The sequence below is a fragment of the Daktulosphaira vitifoliae genome, unplaced genomic scaffold, assembly GCF_025091365.1.
Source record: "Daktulosphaira vitifoliae isolate Bord-2020 unplaced genomic scaffold, ASM2509136v1 Scaffold_2, whole genome shotgun sequence".
Taxonomy (NCBI): Eukaryota; Metazoa; Arthropoda; class Insecta; order Hemiptera; family Phylloxeridae; genus Daktulosphaira; species Daktulosphaira vitifoliae.
The window spans coordinates 6,681,819-6,693,206 of record NW_026099573.1 but is presented as its reverse complement, the minus strand read 5'-3'; the positions used below and the strand labels follow the sequence as shown (position 1 = coordinate 6,693,206).

Below are 11,388 nucleotides of genomic sequence, written 5' to 3'. Positions count from 1 at the left end.
TTCATTTTTGAAAAAGTTACGGCAGTTTTTAGTAAAAAAAATTGAAAAAATTTCGAAAATTAGCGATTTTTAAATTTGTAATTTTTTTGGAGGTTTCCCCCATTTACGGGGAACGAGGGAAATTTTTTCAATTTTGAAGGGTAATGTCTTCGACTAGATACAATTTGTGATCTTTTGACGTATCGTTGAAAGAAATCCGTTCAGTGAGAGCTGAGAAAAAGTGGTAACAGACACAAATAAAAAAAAAAAAACACATCATAGTAAAACCAATACCTTCTCAGCTTCGCATCGAAGCTAAAAATAACTAACAAGATCTCTCTCAAAATCTAAAAACTCTTCGATTATACAAAAATGAATTTTAATCTGCACTTAATCGTAACAAAATAGGCATAGAACAAATAAGTGAAACTCGCTTAACCGATCAAAAAATTACTCAGCATTACAACTACGCATTATTTAAAACTTATCATCCTAACGGTACAGCTCGTGCCGCCATCTACATTTCCAAAAATATACAACACGACGAAATAAATCCATACCAAGAATCATTTCTTGGTATGGATTTATACCATTTATTTCTATACGAGCTTCAAGCGTGTCTTTTAAAATCAATAGCATATCAATCACCATGTGCGAGGTCTATTGACCTCCGTCAAAACGACTTGCAACAATTTTTTAATTTCCTAGGTCCCTTGAGGACGTGTTGGTAACAACCAAAGAAGAAAACATGTCCACACAGTGATCAATAATAATAACTGCTATTCATTCATTTCACCAACAGGACCAACTTTCTGGCCGGACTGCGTAAACCTATATTCAGATATTCTCGACTTGTTTGTAACAAATATCCCAAGCCAGCTAAATTCGAGCATTGAAAATATTTGTAATATTTTACTCGCTCATTATCCTATTTGGAGGTCAAGTTTCTTTTAATACAAGAACATCCCTTACAAAAGAACCGATTAACTGGGATAAATTTAAAATTGGGTTAGATAAAAAAAATAATTTGAAAATTCCACTCAAAATCCATGACGACGTTGAAAATGCGTCTCAAAAAATTGTATCACTAATCAAAAACTCAACAAATAATACATCTTCATAAAACAAGAACAATTGTAAAAATGGAAAAATGGAAAAAAACTCCCAGTCCATATAAGAGTTCTTAACAGTGAGAAAAGAAAAGTTAGAACCATATAGCAAAATATTCGATATCGCTCATTTAAACAACTTTACAACAAACTAGCTTTTATCCTAGAATACCAACTTCTAAAATTTAAATCAGTTCAGTATCAAAACTACATTCAATCACTTAACGCTAGGGATAAATCATTATGGAGAACCACAAAAAGATTGACCCATATAGACCGATCAGTCTATTACTCAAGTTAAGCAAATTATTTGGAAAACTTTTACTCAAAAGGGTTATTACCAATATTACAAGAGGACCACATCTAACTCAACATCCAGTTTTAATTTCGTGTGAGACACTCTACTATACACCAAGTTCATAGGTTTCCCGACACGTCTAAACCTCAATGTAGCCCAAGCCTTTGATAGGGTGTGGTATGACGGGCAGCTTTGTAATTAAAAAAAATAATATTTTTATATAGTATATACCCAGCGCCTCTATATTTAATAATAAATAAAGTCTTTTATGAAAAATAGTTTACGGTAAGACAACGCAGTGCAAATTTTCCTTACTATAGAATGCAAGCAGGCGTTCCTCAAGGAAATGACCTGTCTCCCAACTACTACAATATTTTTACCGCAGACATACCCAAATCTACGAATACTCACCTTGCTAAATTTGCTGACGATGCAGCTATACTCTCTACTCATTCGCCCTTAGATCCAAAAATTGCCAAGAATTAAACAATACAGTAATTTATACTCACAATGAAACTAAGAACCTAGGCATAATTTTGGACAAACGATTGACTTCAGGACCTCACTCGAAAAACAAAAGAAAAAAACCAACAGCAGACTTCATCTCTTTCGTCCATTACTAAAATCTAAATTACCTCTCGAAATAAAATTACTTATTTATCAATCAATAATTAGACCTAACCGTACTTTGGGAACTATATATGGAGACTAGATAAACCATCGAATATCCAATACAAGCCTTTCGAAATATAACATTACGAGTGTTAACTGTTGCACCTTGGTATATAATAAATAATAACCAACACATAGATTTAAACATTAAAACTGACAAAGAACTTGCTATTTTACACTATACTAGATGTCACTCAAAACTCAATACAAACACAAAGCCTTTAATTAAAAAAATGTACTAAATTCTTATTTTATTGTAAAAAACTTTAATATCTGACAACCCATCACGTAGATTTAAACGTAAATGCAACCGAGACCTATTGATTTAACGAAATAACAACACAATAAAACCATAACTTGAATATCGCTTGATTATAACTAAAACTAATCGAGATGTTAGAATCGCAGATTTATGTTATGCTTAATAGTGTATTACAGCTAGTAGATAGTAACGTGTTGAAAAGTTGAGGAATTAAAAAAAGAAAAAAAATTTCGACACCTCCCTAAAAAAGGTAATAAAGATGAATTAATTGATATTCTGTTGGCTGACAATGAGTGAGTTATCGGTGATAACTTACAAGAAGCCTTAATTGCTACTCGCATAAAACAAAATGAAGACTTGAAAAGAATGACAGAATTACTACAAGAAAATGAAACATTAAAGAATGCCAAAATTGGAACTGCTGATAAAGATAAAATTCCTATGGATTTATTAATTTATTTTTTAGCTACGCAAAAACTTATTTCAGAGAATATGAATGTCAGTAATAGCAATCAAATACAGATAGTGTCTACCAATGATAAAACAAACGCAATATCATTTTATTAAAATGTTGATTTATTTTGTGCAACATTATTTTCAATCAACATGATTGAAAATCAAGTTTGTCGCTAATTTATAAATTCTTATGGAGCAACTGCATTTGTTATAGAACAACCATTTCATGTATCAACACTTAAACGTGTAGTTATTGATTATTCTCGTACTATCAAACGAGTAACTATAAAAGATCGATTACCTATAGATTAAATGGACGAATAGTTAAATGGAAAATAAATTAGTTGGTAAAAAATATAAAAACGTTGTTGATATTAAACAAGCGTTTAACCACATAAAATAAAAGAAGATAAGCATATAATAGAATATGCTAGTTGAACACTTAAGGATGCAGAAAAAAATACCATTTTTTAAAATTAGAAGTAATCATTAATCTGCGGTTCATTGAGCTATAACGTATAAATTTCGACTTTATCTGACCGGAAAAACATTTAAATTTTTAACTGATAGCTACTCTACAGCATAAATTGTAAGTAAAGACGAATTAAATCGTAAATTTGTCAAGTATGTGGTTGATTTATCATCTTTTGATTTTGAACCCATCTACAGATCATTTGTCTAGAGGTAAATGAAAATAAATTATGTATAGCTATAATCCCAACATATGATCAAAAATTTGAATTAGTGTAGATGTCTCATGCTTATTGTGAGCAAATCATAAACAAATTGAAAAGTACCATATATAACTTACATATACAACAAATAAAGCGTTCATATAAATATGATAACGGTATTTTAGTTCATATCAATATTGAAAATGGTCGTTAAGTATGTAAAATTTTAATACCATTTTGTATCGTAATATAGTACTTAAAATCTGCCATGATAATGCTGGTCACTTTTGTAGAAGGATCACAAATAATACAGTGTAAAAAACAGAGAAAAAAATATTATTGAATATAAAATCTACATTAATTAATTCAGTCATTTCATCAACAATATCATGTAAGAAATCATTAGTATCATCAGGTTTTGAATTACCAATATAAACTTCAATAATAAAACATCTTAAACTTCCAATAAGGCACTACATTATAGGCTATAACTGACTCTTGCTACTTTTAGGAAAAGGAAACCAATCTATTAAAACTTAGCACCAAATTTTTTTTATTTAAAGTTTATTCATTTCTAATGGTAATATTTCTTGTAGTCAAGAAGCAATACCATTTTGGTATTGCTTCCAAACTTCCAGGATTGACATCTTTTATTTTAGTATTTCTAAGAGTTTTTAGTGAAGTCCTGGCACATTTTAGAAGAGTCTACTCATCAAAAAAGTTTTTCAAAATTTTAAGTAAAGCATCTAATAATCTGTTTTATTTCATATTATAATGTCCAAAAACTTGTTTCATCTTTAAATTTTAATGGAATTTCTTAAAAATTACTATTGTGCACATTTTTATTAAATGTTGTACAAAAATCATCTAAAATATTATATTACTTACTATATTATGTTACATTTACCTTGTTAGGGCGCGGGCAGATAATAATAATGCGCTTACGCGACACCTTTTCCTCCCCCCTTTTTTTTATAGTGGACTGTATTTTTTATGAATATAGAGGGAAGAAAATTAATATTAATAATGAGTCTGATTCAATTATTGAACAGTATAATTTATAAATGTTTAAATAAATAATAATAATAATAGGAACAAATAAACTTATAATGCAATGTCTTACCTAATTGTATTGACTTATTCAGTACTTAATTATTTGATTGTACAACAACACAATTGTTTGCCTGGACGGCTTATAAAAAGATTATAAACTAACACAAAAAATAATTGAATAGAACCAACAGAACAAAAATTTTAAAAATTGCTTCTTTCTTAATTTTGACAGGTTAGTATTCCACCAAGTTACATCCTGTCCTATATATTTCTTTTCTAATAAAGGACAGTTTTTATTATATACTTAAACAATACAATTTTGTGTGTCAATGCTTTGTTACAACCTTAATCTAAACTGTAGTTTTTTCAGGTCACGAGAAATGTCTGTCTTGTAATTATTCCAATTAGTCCTTTTAGAATTCCTATAGTACTACGTTCCAACTCTGTTTTTTTCAATGTGAAGCGTAGGTGTCTATGATCAGAAAGAGAAGGATCAAATGACACTTTCCATCCTTCTATCTTCTGAACCAACCCTTTTGAGCAAACTTCAAAACTTATGAATCTTTGCCTGTTCCTGATTGTAAAGGAGGCTCGTTACCTATATTTTGTTTTATAATTGTATTATGTTGTCACACATTCAGAAAAACTGATGCTAACATTTAAAAAGACACGCTAATCAGAGTATATAGCTATTTATATATTATATTAATGTAATGAGCTATATTTTATTAATTATTTTATTTTATCATAAATTAACTTAAATTTGTTTATGTGTGGAGAGCACGTGTTTCCCTTTTCTTCTAGCCAACGCTAAGGAGCGAGTGTCCAGACCGCTCCTGGTGCTTTTATTAATTTCCAATTAAAATTAACGGATGTGTTCCAATACCGTCCGTGATGTTTATAATATTATTTGTTTAAATATTTTATTTTATTTTTGTTGCCTTTATCCGTAGACATGATTTTTGATGTATTTGTTCATGTTTAAGTTAATTTTCTTTTTTAACAATTAAAATTAAATTTCATAATTAATTTTAACTGTAATATTTATTTTATTGCGTGAGTAACTTAATTACTCTAAACAAATAAGAAATTAGCGAAAAATCGGAAGTAAAATACTTAGGTACTATCTTAGATAGTAAACAAAAATAGAAATCACATGTTGAGTCAAGAATCAAAAATCCATACTGTGGACCTGCAATAGAGCCTTGGGAAAGACTTAGGGTCTTAAACTAAGAGTTATGTATTGGTTATACACTTTAGTGATTAAACCTATGATATTGTAGGTGCCCTAGTCTGGTGGACCAGAGTAGCACTCGTTTCAGCTAGAAAAGAACTTAGTCGTATATAAAGAATGGCTGCCATGACTATCACTAGAACATTAAGAACTACACCAACGGGCGCATTAGAGGCACTAATTGCCTCCTCTGCATCTAGAGGTTAAAGCTCACGCCAAAGACACAGCACTAAGTTTCCACATTTTAGATACTTGAATTTTGGAGAGTGATACAGGTAATCCGGAGTGTCAGCCGAGTACGGTAACTGCTGTATGATCAGATGTACGTGAATATTCAGGCAGCATACTCAACATCATCTTCGTATACACCACACTACTCTACACGCTTTCCACTAGAATTTTGTTTTGCGTAATCACATTAGTATTTAGTGATAACTAACCCTGTTAAGCGTGCACATTCTGTTTTTTTTTTAATATCGAGTAATACTTGTCATTTGTATTTGCAGAAATACCATTTATTCATTTTAGCATTACGAAATCATTTTATAAAATAAACACTTTAACATAATTTTTTGACACAAATATTTTTTTAGTTGGGGCTTAATGGTATGTTACGTATCAGATTTTTCGGCAGTGTGTACAAATGAACTTAGTAGACTAGCAATGATACATAATAAATTAGAAAAACGAGGAGTAAAAACTATGGCTATGTCTTGCGATTCAATGGATTTTCATATTAAATGGACAGAGGTAAAAATGACACATAGATTTATTTTTATTTATTAGAATTGTTTCAACATGTTATATAAAGGTTTTACAATAAAAATAAATAATTATTTTAGGTTAGCATATGTGTAAATTTAATTATGAGTACAATAGGATTATGATGATAATGGTATAGTAGTAAAAGTAATATGTCTTGTGATAGTCATGGCTTTAATCTCTTATTTTTTTTTTTTTTTTCGCCAATTTTGAAATGTATGGCTCATATTTCAAAAACTCAACCATACCGGTGCTGACATGGATTTGCTCATTGCGCATAAATCAAGAAGATTTTAGCATTACTCTTAAAAATTTATTTTGTATAATTTGTTGTCTCGCTATGTTTATCTGTAACATAACTTATACTATATATGCATATATTCAAAATGTATTATTATTGTTGTATAGATAACATAAAACTTTTAGATATGCAGTGTTGAGTTATAGTTAACTGAATATATAAGATTTTCATTTTTGTGAATTAAAAGTGAGTTTTTATTACAGAACTTTTGACATAGTTGTTAAGAGGCCTATTGAACTATAAATTCTGTGGTAAACTATTAGGTTTTTTAGGTTAATGAATTGAAATTATTATAGCTTCTTTCCGAGTGTTAGGGAATAGATCTTGAGGTGAGATTTTCTTATTTGTCAATTTATGAACTATATTCGTATTTTTTAGGATCGAAAGAGCTTATCATATACATACTTATATTACTGATTAGTTTCTAATATTGTAAAACAGATTTCAAAATGTTACATTTTTATGTCGAATGAAAAAGGGATTATTAAAAAATATTATTTCTCATAAAAAATTTTGTTGATCCATACACTTTTCAAAAAGTTATAGCATTATAAAGTTAAAAATGTAAAAAATAAAATCGAGAATTTTCACACAAAAATAGCATTCGACAGCATTTTCACCGTGAAGACAAAATAAAGTCCGAAATTTTTTTTTTTAATATTAAAGTATATTACATAAGCTTTAATTTAAGATATATGTAAAAGTGTCAGTATTTCCGGAACACTTTCAAAAATTAAGTTGAAAAAGTTCTACTTTCTATATGCATTGTTATGTTTTAAACTACTAAGTAACTGAGTTACTAATCATAATAACTTATACCTTCTCAGCTCTGCCTCGACGCTAAAAGATAAGAGTCTCACGCAGCTTAAAATATAATAGATTGAAAAATAATGTAGAAATGACGCCAATTGGCGTCTTTCGCATATAATGAACAAACCAATTACCGCATGTCCTTCACCAAATGATTAATGTCATCCGCAGAGAACGTGTTAAGATAATTGCTAATTCTTCTCTCCTCATAACATGCCCGGTTTGGTCATATTTATATGGTTTAGCTAAGTCTATTTTCTCTCATCTTATCCACGATTGCGCTACACCTATATTACCTCTTATATACTCGTTCCTTATCCTATCTTCTCTAGTCAATTCACTCATCCATCTAAGTATTTTCATCTCTGTTACACACATTCTCTACACTATTTTCTTGTCAATCGCCCAACAAATTGAACCATACATCATAGCTGGCCTCACTATAGTCTTGTAAAATTTACCTTTCAGCCTTATTGGAATTCTTTTATCGCATAAGACGCCAGACGCTTTTCTCCACTTCAACCACCCGCACTTAATCCTGTGTCTTACATCATCGTCAATACCACCGCTCTTTTGAACAACTGACTCTAAATACATAAATTTTTTCACCTCTCCAATCACGTCCTCGTCTATTGTCACTGATCTCCTTGTTTCACCTACCTCGTGTTTTCCTTTGTTAACTCTCTTAAAAAAATTTTATCGAAAATAAAAATATCTCTTTTAAAAAGTACCTAGCTAATCTATCAACAAAAAATGGTATCCTTTGGAAAGCAACCAAGCAAGCATTCCAATATAAAGTAATTAACGCACCTATTACAAAACCTGATGGAAGTTTAGCCACGTCAGACTCTGAGAAAGTTTATTTATTTAAAGAATATCTTTCCAATGTTTTTCAACCCCGCCTAGATATTACTCCAGACAACATAAATATGATACTTGGTTATCTTGACTCGCTATCACCATTTACTCTTCCAGTTAAACATTTTACGCCAAATTATATTAAATTTACCATTCAAAAATAGTCACCAGGTTTCGATTTAATTTCAGCAGAAGTAGTTCGATGTCTACCTAAACGATCATTCATCCTACTCACCCATATATTTAATGACATATAGAGACTTTCCTACTTTCCGCTCCTCTGGAAGTTCTCCAAAATCATCTTAATTACAAAACTAAATAAGCCACTTGACTCGTTAACATCTTACATCATGCCAATTAGTTTATTATCATTTTTTGACAAAATTCTAGAAAAGTTTATCCTTTAAACGCATACTTCCTTTTATTAATGAAAATAAAATTTTACCTGACTACCAATTTGGATTTCGTACTAATCACTCAACTATCCACCAAGTATATTTCGGAACTCCTTTTCTCATTATTGACCACTCTCGGTACTCTGTCATACGCTTTCTCCAAATCTATAAATACTATACATATCTTTTTCTACTTTTCCCTAAACTTTTCTTTTAGTTGCCTCACACAAAATACTGACTCCATTGTTGATTTAGCAGTTATAAATCCAAACTATTTTTAGATATCGATGTCTCATTTCTTATTCTCTTATCTATTACATTTTTCAAATTTTCATACTATGACTGATAAGCTTTATGCCTCTATAATTTCCACACTCCTGTATGTCACCTTTACCTTTAAATATTGGCACTACAATACTATTCATTTGGAATTTTCGCTTCTAATAAGATTTTATTTAAAATTTCCTTCGAATACCTTATGCCAACGCTGCCTAATATTTTCTATACTTCTGCTGGCACTTCATTTGGTCTTACTGCTTTATTCTTTTTCATTGATGCTGTTTCGTTGATGATATTTTATTTAATAAAATAAATACAACATTTATTAAAAACAGAAACAATATTTATTATATGTATTTCCACAACTATATATTAATAATAATATGTAAGGTATGCTACTTGCTGTGTATATGTATATATGTGATAACCTTATCAAACATGTTCTTTTTTTTTTTTTTTTAAATATTATTACTTAATTCTACTGTACAACATTTACTTAAGTTTATTAAACAATATTTACTTAATTTTATTTAACAACATTTACGTAAGTCTATAGTCTCTTAAATATGCAGGTTTTTTACTTACTCTTGTAGGTTTTATTTTTTTAGTTATATCATTCTTTTCACCCCTTTTTCCTTTTTCTAAATTAACACCAATACTAGTCCTATCATTCCTCTCGCTTTCTTCTGTCTCTCCACACTCACTCTTACCTTGAACTAATCTCAACCATTTCATATTTCTTTTAAGTATTGTACCATTTGGTAGTTTTACTTTTAAACTCCTAGGTGTATCAGCTTCCCCCATATTTAATGCTTTATTCCAACTACCATTATATAAAACAAATAATTCCTTAGAATTTTTTATTGAATTATAATCCCTTTCTTTAGCTGTTTTATCATAATAATACTTTTGTTTTTCTTGCTTTTTTATTAATAATTTGTATATCGACTCTGAATCNATCCCTTTCTTTAGCTGTTTTATCATAATAATACATTTGTTTTTCTTGCTTTTTTATTAATAATTTGTATATCGACTCTGAATCATATATTTCAGGTTTCAACAATTCTATACAAATTGGTACTCTAGTCTTTAATCTCCTATTAAACATAAGTTGAGCTGGTGATAAGTTAAGACCTTCTAATGGACTATTTCTATATTCCAATATACTATACCATAATTTTTTCTCATGATATTCAATTTTTTTAAACATCTTTTTAAAAATTCCTACACTTTTTTCTACTAAGCCATTGCTTTGGCTATTTTTGGGACTTATACGTATATGTTTAATATCATTACTTGTACAAAAAAATTTAAATTCATGTGCATTGAAAGGCACATTGTCTGAGATTATTTCATTGGGTATACCAAATTGAGAGAGTAGTTTTTCTAATTCCCTTATTACTACATTGATACTCTTTGATGGAACTTTAATTGCTTCAAACCATTTTGAATAATAATCAATTACCAATAAATAAACTTTTCCAGCTATTTCAGCATGATCTACACCTACTTTAAAATATGGATGTAATGCTAGTTCATGAGACATTAGAGGTTCCTTTATATTAGCTCTCTTATACTTGTTACAAGGTATACAGTTAGACAGAAAATTTTTAAAATCATTTACCATATAAGGCCAATAAACTACTTCTTTTGCTTTAGCAANTTTTTTTAAATCATTTACCATATAAGGCCAATAAACTACTTCTTTTGCTTTAGCAATTGTTTTAGTTAAACCCATGTGATCTGAATGTAACTTAATCATTACATCTTTTCTAAGTGCTTTTGGAACTATTATACAATCATTAAAAAAAATTTACTCATCACTAACACTGCCGTGCTAAACGAAAACAGGATAACTCCATTCAACATGATTTTTCAGGAACACAAAAAAATATTTTTAACAGTAAATCAAGATACCCTTTTTTCCCAATGTATGAACATAAGTCAAATATGGTAACTCCATTATTTTTTATGTGGTATACCAAGTTTTTGCTTAGTATTTGGATTTACCGTGTTTTCACTTACAAAACATCAAATATATTGAACTTACCGTTACGCTTCGATGCAAATCTGTAGATAGTGTTTAATTTTAAAAAATTGATGGATAATTGCAAAAGCAACATCAACTTCTATTAAAATAAAATACAAAACCCATAATTATCATACAAAAATAGTATATTTTTCAATATGGTAGCCATTTGCGTATAGAAGATAGATCGTCGGGACAAATTTTTTTTTTTCATTTT

General features: G+C 29.4%; 1 protein-coding gene across 1 annotated transcript in view; it reads left to right on the top strand.

Moving 5' to 3' along the window:
- LOC126897940 (peroxiredoxin-6-like) overlaps nt 1-11,388 on the top strand; it is a 31,548-nt gene that overhangs the window by 9,984 nt on the left and 10,176 nt on the right. Inside the window, exon 2 of the mRNA XM_050671887.1 lies at nt 6,331-6,487. Coding sequence (XP_050527844.1) covers nt 6,331-6,487 — 157 coding nt within the window. The remainder of the gene's footprint in view (nt 1-6,330; nt 6,488-11,388) is intronic.